Source organism: Leptopilina boulardi, unplaced genomic scaffold, assembly GCF_019393585.1.
Source record: "Leptopilina boulardi isolate dan_hultmark-lab unplaced genomic scaffold, ZJU_Lbou_2.1 LbouV2_223, whole genome shotgun sequence".
Classification (NCBI taxonomy): Eukaryota; Metazoa; Arthropoda; class Insecta; order Hymenoptera; family Figitidae; genus Leptopilina; species Leptopilina boulardi.
In genome coordinates, this window is record NW_026137778.1 from 2,377,385 (window position 1) to 2,400,442 (window position 23,058).

The 23,058-nt window shown below is 26.0% G+C and overlaps 3 protein-coding genes across 3 annotated transcripts; 1 reads left to right on the forward strand and 2 right to left on the reverse strand.

The window, feature by feature from the left end:
• Positions 1 to 2,063: 2,063 nt before the first annotated feature.
• LOC127279743 (chromatin complexes subunit BAP18) lies at positions 2,064 to 3,487 on the reverse strand. The gene is made up of 4 exons (XM_051302268.1): positions 3,337 to 3,487; positions 2,886 to 2,977; positions 2,599 to 2,697; positions 2,064 to 2,481 (listed from the first exon to the last, which is right to left on the reverse strand). The coding sequence occupies exons 1-4, from the start codon at positions 3,352 to 3,354 to the stop codon at positions 2,199 to 2,201; spliced, it is 492 nt and encodes a 163-aa protein (XP_051158225.1). The 5' UTR covers positions 3,355 to 3,487; the 3' UTR covers positions 2,064 to 2,198.
• Positions 3,488 to 5,055: 1,568 nt separating this feature from the next.
• On the reverse strand, positions 5,056 to 9,252 carry LOC127279745 (pre-miRNA 5'-monophosphate methyltransferase). The gene is made up of 4 exons (XM_051302270.1): positions 9,163 to 9,252; positions 8,606 to 8,896; positions 8,013 to 8,218; positions 5,056 to 5,765 (listed from the first exon to the last, which is right to left on the reverse strand). The coding sequence occupies exons 3-4, from the start codon at positions 8,190 to 8,192 to the stop codon at positions 5,214 to 5,216; spliced, it is 732 nt and encodes a 243-aa protein (XP_051158227.1). The 5' UTR covers positions 8,193 to 8,218; positions 8,606 to 8,896; positions 9,163 to 9,252; the 3' UTR covers positions 5,056 to 5,213.
• A 4,167-nt stretch (positions 9,253 to 13,419) lies between these two features.
• LOC127279744 (uncharacterized) lies at positions 13,420 to 19,688 on the forward strand. The gene is made up of 2 exons (XM_051302269.1): positions 13,420 to 13,776; positions 17,822 to 19,688. Exons 1-2 carry the CDS (start codon positions 13,515 to 13,517, stop codon positions 18,655 to 18,657), a joined length of 1,098 nt encoding a protein of 365 aa, XP_051158226.1. The 5' UTR covers positions 13,420 to 13,514; the 3' UTR covers positions 18,658 to 19,688.
• Positions 19,689 to 23,058: the final 3,370 nt, after the last annotated feature.

Here is a 23,058-nt window from a genome sequence, read left to right on the forward strand (position 1 = left end):
TCTATAGAATTTTGGCAATTTTTAGAACAGGAAAAATATATCAAAAAAACATTTTTAACGCATTTCGAAACCAGTATCGGTTTCCTTATCAATTATATAATTTATGCTAAAAGTAAATTAACATTTTGCAAATTGGTGACATTTTTCCTACTGTAAAAATTTAATTAAAATTGTTTTTTAACGATTTTCATCGACCGATGTTTTTTTTTTTTTTTTTTTATATCAAATTTACATATCCGAATAAAAAATAATTCTTATTTCATTTTTTTTTATTTTTTATGTGAAAATTTAATAAAAAGGCACATAAATAATTTATATTTATATTTTTTCATTGGTAATTACTCAAAAGATAGATTAGAGTGTCTAACAACTGCTAGGAAAAAAATTCCCTGACTTTTCCCTGACCAAAATTACACCAAAAAATTTTTATTTTGATACAATTAAATAATCTACCTGTCTATTATCCACTAATTTCATATGCATTTGAAACAAATAAATAATGTTTCGTAAAAAATAAAATATTTAAGTGAAATTTTTGTCAAGAAAAAATCCATAAAAAAATTTTTTTAACATAATTGTTATTTTAGTAAATTTTGATTTATCAAAATATTTACTTAACAGAATTGTCATTGAATAAATCCACAATTAACAGAATTTCTATTTAACAAAATTTTTATTAAAGAAAATTTTAATTCGAACTAATTCTTATTTAACAGAATTCTCATTTAAGAAAAATTCTTCTTATTGTTAGTTCTTTTTTTGATAATTTTTATAGACATAAATTTCGTTAAATTGAAATTATATTAATTTGAAATTTAAAAAAAGTATTAGAAAAAATATAAGAGTTTTGCTAAATAGAAATTCTTTTAAATCGAATTTTAGTTAAATGTAAATTGAAAATTTTGCATAATATAAAATCCACTTTATACAATTTTGCTAAATAGAAATTCGATAATTTAATATTCGACGCCGTAAAAATTTTTATTAGTTAAATGTGAGTATTAGCATTAAATAATAAATTTATTCGCATTAATGAATAATTTACTTTATTCGAACATTCGAAGTAGAACCGATAAAATAAAATTGTACCAATTAATTTTTATTTATATTAAAAAACCAAATATTTCACTGAAAAAAAAATTAATTAATTGTTATCAAAGTTTAAAAAATCATTCATTAGATTCAATAAATAGTAGTAAATAATTATTTACTTAATGAATATAAGATATATCATATGCTTAATAATTGCGTTGGAAGGCCAACTTTTTAATTTGCATTTGCTTTGGAAAAAAAGTAAAAAAATTTTGAAACTAATAGTTACTTTAATTTATTTATAAAAAATTCCAGAAAATTAAAGAAATTCCCTGACTTTTTTTGATATATATATGTATATATATAAAAAAAAGACAAAAACATATAAAAATTGATTTTTGAAATTATTGGTGAAACGTCAAAATTTAATACATTTTAGTTATATTTTTTTTTAAGAAAGTTTGAAAATATTTTTTGATAATAATAAAAATATTATTGTTATATCATTATAATAGTAATATTTATAATTTAATGAAAATTAAATAATAAGATAATATTAAGTATTTTTCTATAAACTTGGCACACCAATAACCTGTTTCGAAAACAATAAAAAATTCCAGTTCTGGTTTTAAAATTCAAGATATATCTTCTTTAAATAATAAAAGTGCCTTTAAAGGTTAAAATAAAATAATATAAAATTTAATAAAATTGCCAGAAATAAATTTTACGGATATCAATTAAAATTTTTTACAAATTATCAGATTTTTCTAAAAATAGTCCACAACGACTTTAGGTGAAATATAATGGATTGACACTTTTACATAAATTATCCATATTCGAAACAACAAAAAAATATTCTTATTTCATTAATAAATTTTAATTTATTTTTAATGAAAATTATTAATTTTTATTTTTTTGTATAAAATTTTTGAATCTTTAATTCAAACGAAGATAATTATTTTTTGTCTTTACATAAAAATTCCATATCCGAAATAAAAAGTATTCTTATTTCATTAATAAATTTTTATTTATTTTTTTTTTTTTTAATAAAAATTTTTAATTTTTTTTTTAAATTTATTTTTTGTTATAAAATTTCTGAACCTAAAATGGATTGAAACGAAGATAATAAATTAACATTAAGGATACAATAGATTATATTCTGTATATTAGGAAGCAACTTCTTCCGTTGCTCCTTCAAATTCAAGCTTAACTTGACATTCCTCCGGTAATCCTTCAACATCAACTTCAGATTCCGATGCATTTAACATATTCAACGTTACTTCAGCTGATTTACCCATTAATCCTTGATTTCCTGAAACCTGTTGTACTTTTTGAACTTGTTGTTGCTGTGTATTAGATTGTTGTTGAGATTGTAAAATTTGTTGCTGTCTAATAGGAACTCCTGCTTCTTCAAAAGCTTTCTTTTTTAATGTAGTTCTAATCTGTGATCTGTAATAATTATACAATTTTTGTTTTTCTTTTTTGTTCTTAATTATGGAAAAATTTTTACTGATAAAGAAATTGAGTTAGAACCGTTTTTCTCGATTAGAACTTATTACGACTTACACAGTTCTGCATTTGATGTGTTCGCTAATTTTGTTTAATTCTTCACTAAATGTCTTAACCGAGTGACAGAGCATCTCAATTTCCTCATCAGTCCATTTACTGTAAAAAAATTTTATTTTAATAAATTGTCTAAATTCTCATTATAAGAAACAATTGAAAATCAATCATTTTTAAATAAAAAACAAAATTATTTATCTCATTGTATTTAAATTTTCGAGCATTTATTTTGATCACGTGACTAAAATGGTGAGCGCGAAAAAAATGTAAACAAAATATTATTCTCTTACCCGGCTGGTGAATCCGTAGTAGGATGTAATTGCATTGTTAATTCTCCCAATTTATTGAATGCTGCACCAGCTGCAGTGAAAATTTCACCTACCTGTTGAAAGCAAAAATTATTATAACTTTAAAACAAATGCATGATCATTTTTACCGACAATATATTGTGACAATAGAATGGAATATTAAAACAGATATTTAAAAAATACAATAATTTTAGTGATATCAACAATTTTAAATCAGTTATTTTTGAAATTATAAATGTTTTCTCTCTGTAAGTGGAAAATGTTGATAAAAGCATTTCAAACCTAACCTCTTGACCGCTGAAAATTGCCAATAACTTCTATTTTCGACTTTCACATGAGTATATTTAATGAGAAAAATTTAATAAAATGTTAAATAAAATATTTTCAGTTTATTTTTTTATAGTTATATGTAAATATTAACAATTTATCTTACCTTACTTGCTGAATTCATGTTAGCAACAACTTTTTATTATCCTTTTTACTGTTTTTTGCTTACGTTGGTAGCATTTGGTAATAACTATATTACCAACTGTCGCGGTTTTTTTAAAAAAATATTTTACTTTTTTTTTCCATTATTATATCGCAAAACATGCAAAATGTTATGTAGATATATCTGATTGAAACACATTATTTTTTTCCAAAATTCAGTTTTCGAGAAAAATACAAAAAAAAAAAAAACTTGAAAGATTTTAAGGTTATGTGATTGTTATGATTTGCTAAATAAATATTCTCCGCAAAATATCTACTTTATAAATTGAATTCAAATTTTGTGGAAAATTCAAAAAGAGTGTAAAAATACGTTGTCATGTGCCAGAGTGGTAGCAGTACAGAAGGTCCAAAATAAAAGGTCCAAGACCGATTATCCAATCCGAAAGGTCCAAAGGACAAAAAGTCCAAAGGTTAGGAAATCCAAAATCTAGAAAGTCCAAAAAATCCAAAAGTCCAAAACTAAAAATTTGAGGTCCAAAACTAAAAATTTAAAGTCCAAAAATAAAAATTTATTTAATTGATTGATATTTAGCCAATGTTATTGAAATATACATTATTTTGAAATATTTCAGAAACATTGTTTTCAAGACACACCACGGGGAGGTAAACAATCATGTGTCTCAAAGATCTGTAAAAAATTTAGATTAATATATTCAGAAATTTTTAAAAAATGTTGTAAAATGTTTTTTGTAAAAAAATTTGTTAATTTGTAAAAAGATTGTTGCAAAAAGTTATAAAAAGATTAAAATTTCAAAAATGTAAATAGTGACCAAGTGCTTCTATGTAAGAAGTCTGTCGATTTTCTTGGACGTAAGTATCATATTGATTTAATTCAAGATTGAAAATTATACACAAAAAATTTCGAATGATAACACGACGAGAATTTACATGTCAAATGATGGAAAACATTGAAACTATGAAAACAAGGTTACACGTTAAACAACTTCATGTGAAACAAATGAAAGTGGAATAAACAATTTCTTTCCCGCTGAAATAAAATAAAATTTGATTGGATTTTATATTTTTTGGACTTTTCAATATTGGACAATTTTTATTTTGGACTTTTCGGTTGTTTTGGACCTTCTAATTATTGGACCTTTGGTCCATTGGACCTTCTAATTATTGGACCTTTTGTCCATTGGACCTTCTAATTATTGGACCTTTCAGATTTGGACATATTATTTTGGACTTTTTGTACTGTAATCGCCAGAGTATATTCATATTTTGTTTAAAAAATGGCATATTTGAGGAAAAATCAATAATATTGTTAAAATGTATAATTTTAGTCATTGTCTCAAATATAAAATTTTTTAAAAATAAATTTTTTGAAATTTTCTTTTTAATAAACTCTGGCACATGACAACGTATTTTTATACTCTTTTTAACAATCATTTCTTTTTTTTATATTTTTGTAAACAGCTTTTTTTAAATTTAAATTATTTGAAAAATACTTTTTAAATGACCCGAAGAAAGTTAAAAAATGTTTATTATTTTCAGAATTGTAAATTTTAAATCTTCGAAAACAAAACTTAATTTCTAAAGAAATCAAGTTTATTATTTTATTTATTTATTAAACTTAATTTTCTTCTTACATATTTATTTTGCAAATAGAAATAAATATTTTATTTTATTTTAACATTATATACGGGTTTACAAAAGAAAAACGACTAAGTTAAATCTAAATTACAAAACTAATCTAATTTTATCGCTATATTTTATCAAAAATTTTTTTAGATAATTATTTAATCCTCGCAAAAATCTAGTTTTTGAATTATTAAAAAAATCAACATCTTTTGTGGCATGAGAACAATAATATTAATGTCAACTTTTTCTTTTATAAATCAATAATCTCCTTTGCCAATTATTTTCATTCGTTATTGTTACATTTGAAAAATTACATTCATTTTTTAAAATCTTTGCAATGTGCATGTACATATCGCCTTTTAATTTTAGTTTATTTAACAGTAAAAAATCATCAACATTTGCCTTACGCAATCGTCTTGAAGCATTTCTATAACTCTTCCATTGTTGAGGCTCAATCACAATCATATCAGAAATTTCACAAACTGTTTTTAAAAATTTTATTAGACCCTCATCACCATGATTAAGATGAATCCACATTGTAATTGAAAAGCAAAAAGCCACATTAAATTTAGATTTATTTATACTTTTCAAATGGTCCGATATCAACTGTTCTCTGTCTTGAGATAAAAAGTCCAGACACTCAAATTTGATTACACTAGACGTGGGACATTGTAATTGAGCTTTATCAATTAATTTTGAATCAAGATCAATTCCCAAAAGTGAAATTTTACATTTATCCTTAGGTGATACATTGTCTTGGAGGAAATTATACAGCAAACATGATAAATTCTATAAAAGGCAAGATTTATAAAAATTAATATTTAAATAATACATTATTTTACTTTTTAAAGGTCAATTTAATTTATATTTCACCTGAAGCAGACCTTGGATCGACTTTAAGGCACAAAAAAAAATCGTTTTAGTCGATTTATTTTCCAAAAAAAAAGTCGAAAAAGTCGATTTTTTTATTTTAACAAAATTTAATTGGTTAATGAATATTTTACTTTAAATAATTAATGTTATTAGATATTTAATTCATTTTATTAATTCTGTAATGAGAATAATTATATAAAAATATTATCAAGAAAATTTATTTCGAATATTTTAAAATCGAACTAATTTTCAAAATTTTAGTTAAGTAGGACAAATTTCTAAAAAAAATTCTTAAAGTTATAATTTTTTTGAAAACTAATTTGAACAATTTATTTGAATTTAAAATTTTGGCAAATTTTTAAATTTTAATGATCAAAAAAATATCGTACTATAATTAAATTTTCAAATTTTTTTTGAATAATTGAATTGCAAATTTTCTGCAAATTTCAACTGTTATAGTTTTTCTTTTTTAATTTCTGACAAACAATAATTTAATTTTAGAGCTTTTTTTCGAAACCTTTTTAAATAATTGAATTTGTAAGAAATATTAAAAGTATTAAAAATAATTAAATTTTGAAAGAGTTACAGTTGAAAATTTTAGAAATAATTGAATTTTAAAACATTTTGTTAAATTTCCGAAAATAATTAAATTTTACAGAATTGTAAATAATTTGTCAAATAGTTTTAGATAACCTTTTTTCAAAAATAATTCAATTTTCCAAGATTTACAATTCAGATTTTTGAAAAATAAAAAAAAATAAAAATTCAGGCAATACTTAACAAAGTTTTACAGATTTTTAAATAAATTTTTTTTTTTAAATAATAATAATTTTAGAAGAGTTAAAGTTAAAATTTTTAGAAATAATTAAATTTCAACAGATTTTGTTAATTTTCAGACAATAATTAAATTTCACAGAACTAAAATTAATTTGTCAAATAATTTTAGATAACATTTTTTAAAAGTAATTGATTTTTCAATTATTTACAATTTACAGTTTTGAAATTAATTTAACTTTCAAATGATTTTTAATTTAAAATTTTTGATGATTTCTGTTACTAAAAAATTTATTAGAAATAATTGCAGACAAAAATACAATAATTTGAAAAATTTTTAAATCTAAAATAGTTTCAAATAGTTAAATTTTCGAATATTATTATAAAAATCATTAAAAATAATTGAAATTCTTGCTAAATAATTCAATTTCAAGTGACTTTGAATTAAAAATTTTTGGTAATTTTATTTACTAATTTTTTAAAAATTATAAACAATTATTAAATTTCATAAAAATTTTAACTGGCAAAAACGAAAAGGCATTGCCTGTATATATGTAAATAAATAAATTGAAAAATAGTTTAAGATAATTGAATTTGTGAAGAATTTCATTAAAATTATTAAAAATAATTAATTTAGTGAAGAATTTTAGTTAAAAATTTGTTAAATAATTGAAATAATGAAAAAAAAGTCAAAAAAGTTGTATTTTATTAAAATAAGTCGAAAAAAGTCGTATTTTTGAAAAAAAAAGTCGGAAAAAGTCGTATAATCCGAGGCCTGCTACAGTCTTTGAGGCCTATTTTGAAAAAACTCTTATAATTTATAATAATAATTTTTTATATTCGTGCAATTCATTTTTTACATTTAATAAAATTTCATATATTTACCTTGTAAGGTAAATATATTTTAAAGATGAGTTTTACAAAAGTACTTAAATTTTAGAAGTCAAATTCTATTTTGAACCAAATTTTGAAAATTTAATAAACATAAAAATTAACTTCTTTACCAATTCCAAAATTTGTTAGAATAAAAAGGAATATTAAAAAATATTAAAATATAAAAACTTAATATTAAAATACTAAAAAAAAAAGGATTTTTTCATTTTTCTGTAAAGAAACTGTTAGTGTTCAAAATCAGCGAAAATTCTCAAATCATTAACATTAAAGGTAAATCTTTTTCATATTTATATAAAATAAAATTAAAAAGTAAAAAATGAATTGTACGCGGATATAAAAAATGATTATTAGGATAAGATTTTTCTAAAAGTAGGTCGCAATGACTTTAGATGAAATAATACTTAATCATAAATTATTTTATTATAGAATTTTTAAATATTATTATTATTATTAATTATAACGTTATTTCTTAAAAGAAATAAATATTTTACTCACTCCACTATTACAACCAATATCCAGAGCACTAAATTTATAATCTACTTCATCCGAAGAATTCCAAATATTTAAAGGAAGTTGTTGAATTCGTTCTTCAGCAGAATGAAAATTGTAATAATTTAGAAAATTTCCATATCTGTGTCCTTCAGGATCAACATTTTTTTCTTTTTCTTCTTTCATTTTTTATTTACATTTAATTGAAATTTCTAAAAATGTAAAAAATATTATGTCTATAATAATGATGATAAATTCATGAAGATTATAATAATTTGTTGGATAATTTTCAGAAATTTATCATTCGGTGGTGTTAATATTTTTTTCTTTTTACTTAACAAATTTACAGAAAAAGTTATTTTACATCTTTGTACGAATATTTACAATAAAAACAAATCATGATTGAACTAAAATTGTATACATTACATATTAAGTATTAAATAATAACGCGTCGTTTATAAGTAAAATAAAAATTAACAGTAACTATAATGTTGAGAAGAAATTTTTTAATTATTATTTCTTATATTTTAAACGCAAGGAATAATATAATAAATTACACTTAAAACATAAGGAACTGTTATAGAAATGAATATATTTACCGGAAATATTACTTTATTTACATTATTAAAACAAGTATATTTCTACATAAAGTTGATGGTAATTTTTAAATTATTTTATTTCTTCTTTTTCCTCCTTTTAAATGAAAATTATTTTATTTGTATTTATATTTTGTATACAAGTAAAATTACTGAGATTACTGAGATTACTGAAAATAGTGAAAATAGTAGTGGGCTTGTGGGGTCGACTTAAAATTTTAAAGCAAACCCCTGTTGTTTCTTGCATAAAATGTGAAAAAAGCTTAATCTCAATCTTGTAATGAATAATGAGTGCTGAAAATAAATCGGTAAGTTGAAATGTTTATTAAATAAATTTAAATTCAACTAATTGTTTCGAAAATTAATTATAATTACTTATGAAAATCATAAGTAATTATAAAACTTGACATTTAAAAACACAAAAAGTACGTGAATACATTTGAGGTTTTAAATCAATTTTCCACTCATCTCTGAAATACTTTCTGTATAAATTAAGTTTCGTTCAGTTATTCGAAACAATTGGTTGAATTTCAATTTATTTAATAAACATTTCAACTTACCGATTTACTTTCAGCACTCATTATTTATTACAAGTTAAAAGGAACCGACAAAACGTAAACAAAACTCTGAGAGACACTCACAAGGAAGAAGCACTGTACAAACCATTTCACAAACATCGTCATTTTACACTTTCTTGTAGCAGAAAACGTTTTAAAGCAAAATTTGCTAAATTTTTCAATCAAATCATCTTTCTATCACTATTTTAAAGTGTTTTTACATATTTAAACAATTATTTAATATTATATTACTTAAAAAAACATTTTTTGTTTAAAACAATTCAAAAATACCCGCCGTGAAAATGACTTTTCACGCATTTTCACGGTCCAGAAATAATGTTCATCTCAGTTCATCTGATCGAAATTTGAGGTATAAAAGCACCTTAACCTTCTGGTCGGTTGTCGGTAGACAATTTAGGGCGCACTCACACCTCTGGCTGCCTGCACAGGCAGCCTCCCACCACGCAGAAAACGTACAAGAGTAAGAGAGACAGAAAATTCAAATTTAAATCTACTGACTCTTTGATTGGCTCTCACTGGCTGCCTGTGCAGGCAGCCAGAGGTGTGAGTGCGCCCTTACGGAAAAAAAGACGATCGGCCTTTAAAGCCCAAAGAACAGTCTCTATAGCGGGAAATTCAAATTGAAAGAAAAAAATAATAAAACAAAATTGATTAATTATTAATTATTAAATGATCAATAATTAATAATAACTTAATTTTTCAGTAAATATTATATAATTGAGACTCCCGATCTTAAAAGGGGATACGCGGAGGACAGGCGAGAAAAACGTTGGCCCCTGTAGGTAAAATTTTGAAATTGTCCAAAATTAAATTTCAATGATTGTTTCTTATAGAGAATTGAAATGCGCAACTTTTTTTCAGATGAAAAACTTTTCTATAATTTACCGTTTTTTATTTATTCACAAAAAATGTAACTTTTACGAAATTGAAATTTCAATACATTTTTGTGTTCAACTCGCGATTACTTCCTTAAATATGAATATTTCTTCACTAAAATTTTACACAATATTCTTCAAACTATTCTAAAAGTGAAGGCACATTTGAAAAATTTTCAAAAAATTTTGCAACCTAGTATTTAATTGTTTAAATAATTTTTCTCGGAAATTGATTCTCTTGCATTCAAATGGAAAAGTTGAGTAAGGAATTTTCGAATTCGGAAAACTTCCAGTGACGAAAATGTTCATTAATATATAAGGAAGTTTTCTGGAAAATATTAGATCTTTAGTTATTGATTTGAAAAAGTTGCAACAATATAAACAACGTTGCGTATTTTATGGATTGCGACGCTACAGGATCGTAGTCAGCTGTTGTACGTTGTAGCATAAGGGCGCTCGCACAAGAAAAGACGGAGCAGTGTGCAGGATATGATTCAAATGAGTTAGAAAAGAAAAGAGCGATATTCCTGTCTTTTTCTATCTCATTTGAAACACATCCTGCACACTGCTCCGTCTTTTCTTGTGCGAGCACCCTAACGGTCAGGCAACCGGTTATACTGCGCTGCTACGATCCTGTAGCGTCGCAATCCACAAAATACGCAACGTTGTTTATATTGTTGTAACTTTTTCAAATCATTAACTAAAGATCTAATATTTTCCAGAAAACTTCCTTATATATTAATGAACATTTTCGTCACTGGAGGTTTTCCGAATTCGAAAATTCCTTACTCAACTTTTTCATTTGAATGCAAGAGAATCAATTTCCGAGAAAAATTATTTAAACAATTAAATACTAGGTTGCAAAATTTTTTGAAAATTTTTCAAATGTGCCTTCACTTTTAGAATAGTTTGAAGAATATTATGTAAAATTTTAGTGAAGAAATATTCACATTTAAGGAAGTAATCGCGAGTTGAACACAAAAATGTATTGAAATTTCAATTTCGTAAAAATTACGTTTTTTGTGAATAAATAAAAAACGGTAAATTATAGAAAAGTTTTTCATCTGAAAAAAAGTTGCACATTTCAATTCTCTATAAGAAACAATCATTGAAATTTAATTTTGGACAATTTCAAAATTTTACCTACAGGGGCCAACGTTTTTCTCGCCTGTCCTCCGCGTATCCCCTTTTAAGATCGGGAGTCTCAATTATTAAAAATAATATATTTAAATTATCTCTACCTCAAAAAAAAATTGTTGCGTTAAGGAAATACTTTTTTTTGACAATTCTTTTCTGTGAAAATAAAATTAATTAACTAATTATTGATTTTTCTAGTTAATTAATTTTTTAAAGAGAAAAATTGCAAAAAAAATATTTCCTGACCCAAAAAAATTGTTGTGATGAAGAAATAATTTTTTTGGCAATTTTTCTCTCTGAAAAAAATTAATTAACCAAATAAATCAATAATTAGTTAATTAATATTTTTACAGAGAAAAATTGTGTAAAGAATTATTTTCTCATCACAACAATTTTTTTTGGGGAGGGAAATAATTTTTTTGACAATTCTTTTCTGTGAAAATAAAATTAATTAACAAATTATTGATTTTTTTAGTTAATTAATTTTTTTTACAGAGAAAAATTGCCAAAAAAAATATTTCCTGCTACAAAAAATTGTTGTGATGAGGAAATAATTTTTTTGGCAATTGTTCTTTGTAAAAATAAAATTAATTAATTATAGATTTTTTTAGTTAATTAATTTTTTTACAGAGAAAAATTTCAAAAAAAAATATTTCCTGGCAAAAAAAATTGCTGCGATGAGGAAATAATTTATTTGACAATTCTTCTCTTTAAAAATAAAATTAATTAACTAATTATTGTTTTATCTAGTTAATTAATTTTTTTCACAGAGAAAAATTGTGAAAAAATTTTTTCCTCATAGCAATAATTTTTTTCGTGCAGGAAATAATTTTTTTGGCAATTTTTCTCTGTGAAAAAAATTAATTAACTAGATAAATCATTAATTAGTTAATTAATTTTATTTTCATAGAGAAGAATTGTCAAATAAATTATTTCCTCATCGAGGCAATTTTTTTTTGCCAGAAAATAATTTTTTTGGAAATATTTCTCTGTAAAAAAATTAATTAACTAGATAAATCAATAATTAGTTAATTAATTTTTTTTTACAAAGAAGAATTGTCAAATAAATTATTTCCTCATCGCAGCAATTATATTCGGAATAGCACTCAGAAGAACTGGGTCGATTAAAAACAAATAAGTGACAAGACAAATTATTTTTTTCGACAGATACTGCCTGTTAATAGGCAGCCGATCTGCGAACATTTTCATTCTCACCCCTTCTTTTGCTCTTCCGGCCAATGAGCGATCGTCTTCAATAAAATTCATCCAGTCGTAGCGCGCTATAGAATGCAAGACATCGCTAATTTGAATAGACCAATCACGAATCGAGAAACGATTTAAGAATTACCCATGTGATTTTTGCGGAAGATACTCGTGATTGGTTGTCATTTCTCCCTCATTTTTGCAACTTTCAGCCGATCAACTCAGTATCAGTACTACTGTCTTCTACATCATATATGGTAAGTGCCACATTTATATTAAAATAAAAGAAAGTTTCCCAATAATAAATTTTTTATTTAATTGAATTGATACTAAAAATATTTTATAGTATTTTTTTATCTCAAGTTATAAAAAAAAAAGATGTGAAGTGGTGAATTTTTAGTCTGGTGGACCACGTGCCCGTGAAGATTCAAGATATATTATGCGGGTTTTGTCTCTGTTTTCTTTGTTTGAACATTTTTATTTCGATTTCAATGTTTTTCTCAAATTTATTAATATTTTCCAGTGAATCGCGAATAAAAAATTTATATTTAATTATTCGTGGCACGTTTATTTCGTTTGTTGCTAAAAGAAAGGTGTCGTTTTTTCTCAAATAAACTAAATTCATTTAAATTTCGAATTAAATAAATGTTACAAAATTTTGAGATAATCCTTTTTTTCAAAATTCTCTGCTTTTTATTAAGGGAAAATGTGGCAAAACCGGGTACCTTTTTTGAATTGCCTTTTTACAGAGAACCAAACGATGAAATTAAGAATTCTTTATTAAACCTTTTATCATTCGAAAATCAGGATGATTGTTGACAAAAAAATTAATAAGATAATTTGTATTTTTTAAAATAAAAACTAACAATAATTTTTATATATAATCTTATTAAAAAAAATTCAAAGTTTTTAAAAATTAGTTAGATAAAAATGTTAAATCTTGGAAATACACTGTTTGCGTTTAATTTAATTTAATTTAAGAAACAATAAAACATAAAGTAATTCATTTGTAACTTCAGATTTCAACAGAAACCATCAATCGAAAAAATTTATAACATCGAGAAAAAACGTTGATTCGTGGAGGAAAATTTAAATGCAGCGTCGGAAAGGTAAATATCCATGGAAGCTGGAAAACGGATTAATGATTCTGTTGCCGAGGGTGCGAAACAACCACCAAAAACGCGAAATGCAACATTTTTGGAAAAAGGTTATGTCAAAGTCTGTTCAACCGAAGATATTAAAAAGAATTCGGAATTTCACGAAGATTTGGAAAAATGTAGCGAGGGGTCGTCAGGAAACGATTCCTATGAGAATGCCTCAAAACCTAGAAGCAAGAGCGTATCCAGAAATGACAATGGAGATAATGATATTGTCCTTACTGGTGAGTTGTTTCATTAATTTGATACTTGTTTTACTAGATTTATTGTTTTATTAACTTAGTTTTCTTTTACTTATTTTTAATTTAATTTTTTTTTATTATGGATATAGTTCAATTTTGGAATTGTAGTTATTTTTTAAAGAATGAAAATTTTTAGAAACAAAGGGTGCACTTCCGAAAACCCCCCCCCCCTTCCGATTTTAATGAAACTTGGTATACTTACGTAATTTCATGCGCTGATCACGAAAATGATAGTGAAAATTACCGCAAATTTCATTTTTATGGTGAAAACCATAAAAAACACCATAAAATTATGGTTTTTTGCGTTTAACTCGTAAAAAACGCAAAATTAAAAAAAATCGTTCTCACAAAAGTTGTAGAGCTTCTAAAAATGAACATTTTATGTCCTATACATTTTTTACCAAAAGTCATTAGTTTTCGAGAAAAATGCAGAAACATGAAAAGCACACTACAAAAATTACTAATACCACGAAACTGGAATTCCTATAAAGATAGTTTTGAGAGATCGCACATTAAATTTGATTCGTTTGAATATTATATTATATTATACATATATTATGTATATATAATATAAAAGATGTCTTCCCCCCCTCCCCCCCTGGAAGTAGCTCTGCACAGCAAAGAATGCAGAGGCGGGAGAAGCGCGCCATCCCTAGTATCGTTGCTCTCTTTCAAAACAGACAGTCAAATTCACATTCTTAATGGTACTGAAAGGTACGGAACCCACCCCGACCCCCCTCTTCCAAGATGTCTTCCCCCCTCCCCCCCTGGAAGTAGCCCTGCACAGCAAAGAATGCAGAGGCGGGCGAAGCCCGCCTTCCCTAGTATCGTTGCTCTCTTTCTAAACAGACAGTCAAATTCACATTCTTAATGGTACTGGAAGGTACGGAACCCACCCCGACCCCCCTCCTCCAAGATGTCTTCCCCTAAAAGTTCTTTTCGAAATAGCCCTGCACAGCAAAGAGTAGAAGGTTTTTTATTAAAAGATATTGTCCGTCACATAAGACATCTGCCTCTTGTGGATAATAGCTAGAAGTTGGTGATTTTCACCGTTTTTAAATATTTTGCATTTTTCTCGAAAACTAATGACTTTTGGTAAAAAATGTATAGGACATAAAATGTTCATTTTTAGAAGCTCTACAACTTTTGTGAGAACGATTTTTTTTAATTTTGCGTTTTTTACGAGTTAAACGCAAAAAACCATAATTTTATGGTGTTTTTTATGGTTTTCACCATAAAAATGAAATTTGCGGTAATTTTCACTGTCATTTTCGTGATCAGCGCATGAAATTACGTAAGTATACCAAGTTTCATTAAAATCGGAAGGGGGGGGTTTTCGGAAGTTTATCCGATTACAATCAATGTTCATTTCCACTGGTCTAAACTATTAATGACAATTTAAATTGATTATGCATTTAATTCATAAAAATATAATTAACATAAATTTTAATTTATAATTAATTTAATCCAATTTTATAAGTAAAAATTTCAATATATTCTTAATTTAATTATAATTTTAATACTAAGTAATTTTAATAAGACTCAAATTTCTTTTTAATGAACTTTCAATTATCCAAATTATTGTGATCTCTGTTATTAAAAATTTGTTAAATAATATTTTTTACTTTTTTAAAATTGTAATTTAAAAAAAAATGAAAATTTTTATCAAAATTCATGAGATTAATTTTTTGAAAAGTATTTTTAAAAATTGTTGATGAAAAATAATAAAAATTGTAGAAGTAGAATTTTAGAAAAATTACTTAAAAAATGTATGCCAATAAAAATGTACGTTATTTAGGAATGACGATTTTGTTTAACATTTTTTGTGATGTAACATCGTAGTCTGTTATGATAAATTAAAGAAAGAAATTTTTGCTGTAAACAATAATTTATAAGTATATATATATTTATCAAATCAGTGGGAAATTCACTGGGAATCAGTTACATTTCACTAATTTCCAGTAAAATTTAATTGATTCAAACAATTATCTTCACTGAAAATCAGTGAGAAGTCAGTTATAAATTGCAATCAGTGAAAATCTCACTAATTCAAATTAAGAGAGTGGAAAGTAAAAAAAAATTTAAACTTCTTTCAAAAAATCCGGTTCTATTAAAGAAGACGATTATTTATTTAGTTTATTCAATTAATTTTTATTGTGAAAAGAGTAATATGTTCTAATTATCTAAGATATTACTATATATACTATATGGGAGATTTCACGTGAGATTTCCGTCGGCCTTTTAAAATCGTCAAAATATATTTGTTTCTTGTTCTGCAGTAAAAAAAAGAGATACATACTTTTTTCTTTTTTTTTTGACAAATTTTTGAGTTATGAATTTTTAAATTTTCAGTTTTGTAAATGTAGACCTATTTTCAATGGCTCATATAACTCGAAAAAAACGGATATTTCAATTTTTTCCAAGAGAAGAAAAGTTTTAGTTTTTCTTTTACTTTTCAATAATGTTAACGAAATTTTTTTTTTATTTTTTATAAACAAATTAAGTTTTTTTAAATGTAGATATAATTAAAATTTTTTTTTAAACATACCTGGAAATACTAAGAAGATTTTGCCTCGGATTTTGCAAAAAAATTTAGAGTGGCCATAAAGTTTTATGGGTTTAAATAAACATTTAAATACCGCGCGCAGCCTTGTGCACATTTCTGCAAAGTAAAAAAATTGTAAAATTGTTAAAAATTTTTTTTTACTTTTCAGAAATGTGCACAATACTGCGCGCGGTGTTTAAATGTTTTTTAAAGATATAAAACTTATATTGGCCCACTCTAAATTTTTTTGCAAAATCTTTTTAGCATTTCCAGGTATGTTTAAAAAAAAATTTTTTTCAATCATATCCAAATTTAAAAAAACTTAATTTGTTTATAAAAAATTGTTATTTTTTTAATAAAAAATAAAAAAAAATTTTTCGTTAACATTATTGAAAAGTAAAAGAAAAACTAAAACTTTTCTTCTCTTGGAAAAAATTGAAAAAATCTATTTTTTTCGAGTTATGAGCCATTGAAAATAGGTCTACATTTACAAAACTGAAATTTTAAAAATTCATAACTCAAAAATTTGTCAAAAAATACGTACCTTTTTTTACTAAAGAGCAAGAAAAAAATATATTTTTCTGTATCCCCTACCCGAAAGTACGGACTTCCCTGTCGGTAATCGTTCAGGGAAGAACGGCTTTTGTGGCCGGCCAGAAACAACGTGCGCTCTGATTGGCTACGAGACTTTAAAGGCTTGATGGCATAGCAACCACATAGCAACGCTTATTTCATGGCCTGTTTTGTGTCAAGTGCGGTAAATAACCACAAAAATAAGCAACCTAAGTTAAAAAAAAGTGACAAATCATGTATAAATAAGATGTACTTGTGTAAGTGTTATTGTACTTTCTCCTTCTTTTTAAATGTCTAAACTGAAAATCTTTCACTTTCATCCACTATTATAAAGTAAACAAAAATTTTCAAAGGTTAACTATATATACACAAAGACACAACACAGGTGATTAGATGCCTTATGGTTAATAAACTAAATTCCATATGCCAAATTATTATTCGTGCATTGGATTTTTGTGCGTTTTATTTATATTTTTCATATAATTTTGACGCCCGCCCCGACCAGCAAAACCTCGGCTTCGCCTCGGTTTTGCAAAAGTCGGGCGGGCTACCTGTCATCTGTAACTAAGCCTTCTGCTACAAGCTTCGCTACGTGGCCGGGAGGGCGCGCTGACGCGAGCCACAGCAGTAGACACATGGTTAATGCCATTTTATTAAAAAATAATAATTATTAAACGTACTTTCGAGTGGGGATAAAGAAAAATTGTATACGACACACGGCCAAAAAGTTTGATGCCCTGCTGAGCGTGATATAAGGCCTCGGCTTCGCCTCGGCCTTATATTTCACGCCCGCCAGGAAATCCAACTTTCTGGCCTAGTATCGTAATATACTATTACCGATTTTAAAGGGTCGACGGAAATCTCACGTGAAATCGCTCATATATTACATTGAACTTGTATTTATTTCAGAAACTAAAGGAGAAAGTCAAATAAGACTGCAAACAATTTGCAGAAAGCTACAATCCCGCTTGCAGCCTTTTCATTCATGCCAGCAAATGAGAAATGAATCCAATGTACAACAGCAAGCGAATGGATTTATTCATAAAGTGAACCATACAACGCCAACATTGGAATCAGAACAAATAGGTGTGGAATTGTTGCAGATCAATTCCAACATACAATCACCAATAAAAAAGGAAGAACAAAAAACAGAAAAAACAAAGATAAAATTATCGAAAAAACGAAATAATAAATTTTGCGAAGACAACAAGTATGAAACTAAGAAATTTGTTTTAAAAATGGGTCTTAAAAAATTTTGCAAAAACGAAGAAGTTAGACAACGAATAATCAAAGATGTCGATATAGTGTCAGATCTTTTGATAGAAGTGACATATTTTGTTGAATATTGTCTAAGAAACACGGAACAACCGTGGCTATTAAATACTTGGTGTAAAGAAGAACCAGACTTTTCAAAAATTATTCCATATTTTAAGGAAAAAAAACACTCATCAAAACATCCTGAACTCGATCAACTGTTTAAGATGTATAACGAAAAAAGGAAAGAAAAGAAATTGTACAAATGTGAACACCGCACTCACTTGCTTCAGGAAATGGCAAAAACCTTGGACAGAAATTTCAAAACAAATATTGTTACTCATGCAAAAAAACGCATAGTAAATTATTTATTTTCAAAGTTTTTGAATGAAAATTCAAATAACAACATAACATGTCCTGAAAGTATGGAAGAGAAGACTCAAGATAAAAAAAAAAGAAGAGCAAATGATGAAACGTGTTGCACGCAATAAACGACGAAGAGCAAAAACGAATGAAAAGAAGAAGACTGCAAGACACAGACAAAAAACACTAACCCCTGGCGAAAAACGGGAGTGGAATAAGAATCAACTTAAGCGATTAAAACAGGAAACTGAAAGGATCTACACCAAAAACATTCGATTAGCTACTGCGAGTAACAGTAAAGAGGAGGAAGCAAAAAAGATAAAGAAAAGAGAGAAGCAAAGGAGAAAAAAACAAAGAAGAAGGGAAACTATGAAAGAAAATGTAAAAAAGAATAAAAGTACCAAAAATAAAGGCACTTTGTCGGGGTTAGTTCGAAAAAAAAATTAAAAGAAATTAAAGATGACGTCGATCAGTTGTTCAACACCAATGAATTGGAAAATAAAAGTTTTAAAGAGCTGCTCCGCGATGACGAAAAACTTAATTTTATTTTAATTGATGAAGAGTTTTACAAATTCATAAAATTTTACCAACGACTTCAAATCGAGTTTCATAAAATGAAAATCAAAAATTTTAAGTTGATTCCAATTTTAGATTACGGCTTAAAACATGTATATTACACCAATACTGTTTTGTCAGAATTAGAAAATGCAATAAATGCAGAAAAGTTGTCACAGAAAAAAAACTGGGAGTAAAAAAGAAAAGAGCAACAAGGACACAAAGCGAAATCATTAAAGAAAAAGAAGAGAAAACCAGAAGAAAAAATGAACGTGAAGCTTTGTCAACTTTGAAGAAAAATATGCAAGAAAATGTAGATGCATTGCAAAAGAAACAAGATGGGGGTCCCTTTTTATAAAAGAAGTTTATGTTCATTTCATGAACATTTTGCTTCCTCATTGCGCAAAGCAAAAGATTTGCTTCCTCTTGGAGGAAGCAATAAATTAATAATTTATATACATATTATTTTTAAAATATGATAAATGATTTCAAAAAATATATCTTTTTCCACCTTTTCCACTCTTTCAACCGTTTTATTGCTGTTATCGACTGATTCCGGTATTAAAATCGATTTTTTGAAAAAAAGTAAAAAAAAATTTTTTTTAGGGGGTACTTTCTAAAATTGTTGTGTTCATTTTGAGATATTAATGTGACAAATGTACATACCGATTTTTAGCCAAATCCGTTAAAACGTATCAACGATATCGTGTTCACAAAAACTTTTTTAACTAAAATATGAATTTTTGAATTTTGAATTTTTTAATTTATTCTTTAAATTTCAATGAAATATAAACTTTATATATACCAATCGATTCGTCTTGATATGAGGAATACGATTTTACTATGTATTGCCTTTAATTTTGCTTTCAATAAATTTTTTCGATTAAAATCGATTTTTTTGAAAAAATGCCAAAAAAAATTTTTTTGTGGGTATTTTCTAAAATCATTGTGTCCATTTTGAGATATTGATGTGACAAATATACGTACCAAATTTTAGCCAAATCCGTTAAAACGTATTAAAGTTATCGTGTTCACAAAAAAATGGATCCACACACACACACACATACACACACACATACATACATCCGGACAATTGATCAGGGACTTATATATGACATTTATAAATAGAAAAAAATTTGTTTGGTGCATTTCTAATAATTTCATAATTTGAAGGACTACATAGCTTCCTCCAGAGGAAGCAAAAGAAAATAATCTGGAAAGGATTGAAATTTAAGACAGATATAGAGAAAGAAGAAGAAAAAGCAAAAATTAAAATTATAGAAGCAGAAATAAAACCTTTAAGAGATGAACTGAAAGAAATGTCAAAAAATAAAGGAAAACCAATTGAAGAAAAGGAAAAGGGCGAATACAATTCCAAGAAAATTGAAATTGGCGAGAAATGGCGGGAATATTTCAATGTGGAAAAATTTGACAATACTGCGAAGAAAAGGAAAGGGAAAAAATTAAAGTATAAAGAATTTTCAGGAACTATATCCACGAATGGTATAGATGTTTCTATAATCTTCGACATAAAAAACCCGACGTTTTCTTGTGCGATTCCATCGGACACTAAATCAGTGCCGAAAGACAAATACAAACGGTATGTAGGACTCGATCCAGGAAGCAAGGCTCTCGTTGCTGGCGTCATTAGAAAGGATTCCCCTGAACCATCAGAAACTAACAAGAAGAAGGACACTGCAGTATACATCAGCAACAGAAGCTATAGATGGCGAACAGGTGAACAAAAGCGGCGATCAATTTTGAAAAAAAAATGTAAAAACGAAAGAAAAGAAAATTACCAGGCTTATTTTGAAAGAGTTTTGAAAAAGGAGGAATATAAAAACCTTGATACGAATAATCCAGAAGATTATGAACGAGTAACAAAATATAGATTGGAAACTTTTCACGATCAATAACCTGCTCGCAAAAATAAATACGTGGCCCGACTAAAGTGGGATAAATATATGAGTGTCCAACGTGAAGTTGACCTAATTGTTAACTTCATAATTGGCAATGTTAATGAAGAACCGTGCTTTGTTGCTCTAGGAAAAACGGAAATTCCAGGTTTCATTAGGGGATACGTGAAAACTCCAGTAAGAAAAATAGAGAAGCGCCTTTTGGAAATGGAGAGGGTGTTAGGCCCAAACAAACTGAAAGTTGTGACGGTCAATGAGCACAGAACAACAATAATGTGCAGTAATTGTGTCGATTTGGAGTCAAATAAGGTGTCCAAGAGTCCCCATAGGTATGCAGTTTGTAACAACTGTCATATCACGTGGGAACGGGACATTAATGCAGGACGCAATATACTAAATATTGGTCTCATTCTCCATGGGATTTTGGAACCAACAGCTATAAGAAATCCCGAAAATTTCAATGCCTTGAAGTCTTTCGTAGAACATTTGTCGGTGGAGGATCCCAGTCCATCCATCTAAACAAGCTCGAAAGAGCGTGCACAAAAAGTAAGTTTTTATTAAATATTAAGTAAATGTGGTACTCTTCAAATATAAATTGGTTAATAGCTAATTATCAGTAAAAATCATTATATGTTATACTCAGTTTGATTATTTCTTTCATTTCATTCCAACTAATATAACTATTTAATATTAACTACTTTTAATGTGAAGAGTATTAAATAAGAAAGCTTTAATTAAAAATTGGAACAATTTTACAGTTTCATCACATCACCTTAATAAATATATTATTTCTAAATCTCATTTGGATTCACAAAATTTCTTATATATGAGCTGGTAAAATGAATTTGACCTATTAATTAAAAATTTTATATTTTTCTAACACAAAGATTAATTAATCGATAACAAATATTGAAATAATATTATTTAAGTTAATGTTAATATTAAAGTCAATGGAAAACCCTAGAATATTTATGTTAGTTAAAATTATTTTCTCCTTAAATGAATTATAAATGACTAGAAATTAAATTATTTTCACGTACAATGCCTCATATATACAAATGCAATAAAAATCATATCCGAACATTTTTAAATTAATTTTTTAATAAAAATTGGATTGAAAAATAATACAGAATTTAATAAATTAATTAATTAATATAAAAATAAATTTAATGTATAGAAAAAATTCATTTTGAAAATAATCTCATAAAATTTATTTTTTTTTATTTTATAATTACTTTATGTTTTATTGTTTCTTAAATTACATTAAATTAAACGCAAACAGTGTATTTCCAAGATTTAACATTTTTATCTAACTAATTTTTAAAAACTTTGAATTTTTTTTAATAAGATTATATATAAAAATTATTGTTAGTTTTTATTTTAAAAAATACAAATTATCTTATTAATTTTTTTGTCAACAATCATCCTGATTTTCGAATGATAAAAGGTTTAATAAAGAATTCTTAATTTCATCGTTTGGTTCTCTGTAAAAAGGCAATTCAAAAAAGGTACCCGGTTTTGCCACATTTTCCCTTAATAAAAAGCAGAGAATTTTGAAAAAAAGGATTATCTCAAAATTTTGTAACATTTATTTAATTCGAAATTTAAATGAATTTAGTTTATTTGAGAAAAAACGACACCTTTCTTTTAGCAACAAACGAAATAAACGTGCCACGAATAATTAAATATAAATTTTTTATTCGCGATTCACTGGAAAATATTAATAAATTTGAGAAAAACATTGAAATCGAAATAAAAATGTTCAAACAAAGAAAACAGAGACAAAACCCGCATAATATATCTTGAATCTTCACGGGCACGTGGTCCACCAGACTAAAAATTCACCACTTCACATCTTTTTTTTTTATAACTTGAGATAAAAAAATACTATAAAATATTTTTAGTATCAATTCAATTAAATAAAAAATTTATTATTGGGAAACTTTCTTTTATTTTAATATAAATGTGGCACTTACCATATATGATGTAGAAGACAGTAGTACTGATACTGAGTTGATCGGCTGAAAGTTGCAAAAATGAGGGAGAAATGACAACCAA

Excerpts from the sequence above, each read along its gene's own strand:
- LOC127279743 (XM_051302268.1), bottom strand. Across the intron at positions 2,698-2,885 it reads ACTACGGATTCACCAGCCGG|TAAATGGACTGATGAGGAAA; the intron begins GTAAGAGAATAA and ends ATTTTTTTACAG. Across the intron at positions 2,482-2,598 it reads CACATCAAATGCAGAACTGT|ATCACAGATTAGAACTACAT; the intron begins GTAAGTCGTAAT and ends TAATTATTACAG.
- LOC127279745 (XM_051302270.1), bottom strand. The coding sequence starts at position 8,192 with ATGAAAGAAGAAAAAGAAAAAAATGTTGATCCTGAAGGACACAGATAT. Across the intron at positions 5,766-8,012 it reads ATATTGGTTGTAATAGTGGA|AATTTATCATGTTTGCTGTA; the intron begins GTGAGTAAAATA and ends TGCCTTTTATAG.
- LOC127279744 (XM_051302269.1), top strand. The coding sequence starts at position 13,515 with ATGGAAGCTGGAAAACGGATTAATGATTCTGTTGCCGAGGGTGCGAAA. Across the intron at positions 13,777-17,821 it reads TAATGATATTGTCCTTACTG|AAACTAAAGGAGAAAGTCAA; the intron begins GTGAGTTGTTTC and ends TATTTATTTCAG.